At 54.6% G+C, this 1,313-nt stretch overlaps 1 protein-coding gene across 1 annotated transcript, besides 1 other annotated feature; it reads left to right on the plus strand.

Annotated features, from left to right (window-relative positions):
- Tc00.1047053443683.9 (DNA-directed RNA polymerase I largest subunit, putative) lies at positions 1–1,313 on the plus strand (the record flags this gene model as incomplete). The annotated part of the gene is made up of 1 exon (XM_797162.1): positions 1–1,313. A coding segment is annotated over one exon (1,313 nt), but the record flags the coding sequence as incomplete, so codon positions are not given.
- Positions 1–1,313: a sequence feature (heterozygous, Esmeraldo-like haplotype).

The following is a 1,313-nucleotide window of genomic DNA, read 5'->3' on the forward strand; positions in this document are numbered from 1 at the left end:
CCACAAGCCGACGTGTAAAGGCTTTCTGTGACCCCGGGGAACCTGTTGGTCTTCTTGCGGCACAGGCCGCCGGAGAGCCGTCTACGCAAATGACACTTAACACATTCCACAGTGCCGGTTCCACGGTGACCCACGTGACGGAAGGTATCCCACGTCTCCGTGAGCTGCTTATTCACGCCTCTGTTCAGAAAGCTGCAGTTATTGTGCCCGTGGAGAAGGCGACGCCGGTGGATGAATCAGCCATTGCACGCATACTACATGCGGGTGTGGCGATACGGCTGCGGGATTGTCTTGCGCGGGGCGGGACAAGTGGAAAAGGATATCATTACCACGTGGCACGACGTAAGGATGCGTCTGTGTTGACAATTGCTTTGCTCTTTTCACAGTCGTACCTGGATGATAGCCGGGCGCGTATGTGCATGTCGCCGAGTGAACACCTTGAATGCTTTACGGATGCATTGCGGCAATTTGGAAAGCGCATTATTAAAGCGCTACGTGGTCGCACGCGGGAAGAAAGAAATGTAGGTGATGCCGCAGCGTTGATCCTTAATCAGCATGACCTAATGGACGCTACTAATACTACTGCTGCTGCTGCTGCGGATGGCGATGATTACGACGACAGCGACCGCGGCTCTGGTGTCGACAAGGACGATGCTCTCAGTGATGGCGGCAGCGAGGACAGTAACAGTGCAACCGTTGGTGGTGTGTCACCCGCCCTCCGCAGCCAACGCAGTGTCAACGATGTGCCAGACGCATCCGAGGATGACAATGAAGATGAGGACGACGATAATGCGGAAGAAGAAGAAGAGGAGGGAGAGAAGGCTGCGCGATTGTTACGTGGCCAAAATGGCCGGAGGCATAGTGAAAATGAGGACGAGGACGACCAATGTGACGACGAGAATAAGGGTGACAGTATAAAAGGGACTGTAGCCCCGCAGGAGGCGGTCAGCTACGATGGATTTGCACCCCTGCATGCTACATCCGGTAGCAAAGAGTTTATCCTTGATGTGGCTCCGTTGAGTAAACCTGCCGCTGAGCGTGATGGTGTCACCGCTCTTCCCGACGGCTTTTTTTTTGTGAATGTTGTTGTGCGCATGCCTCCGGCTATCATTGCCGTCATACCCGACGTCGTGGACGGTGCGCTGGAGCAGCAAACGCTGCCTTCGTGGCTGCCACAGTTCGATTCTGTGAACTTCACACGAAATGCCGATGACGCGACGAGTGGCGAACTTCTTTTTCAGGGCGCCAACGCGACGATGCGTCATGTCTTGTCGTTTCTTTCTCTTTTTACTTTGGGGACGCGGGCAGGATTA

Source organism: Trypanosoma cruzi, genomic scaffold (genome assembly GCF_000209065.1).
Source record: "Trypanosoma cruzi strain CL Brener 1047053517073 genomic scaffold, whole genome shotgun sequence".
Taxonomy (NCBI): domain Eukaryota; phylum Euglenozoa; class Kinetoplastea; order Trypanosomatida; family Trypanosomatidae; genus Trypanosoma; species Trypanosoma cruzi.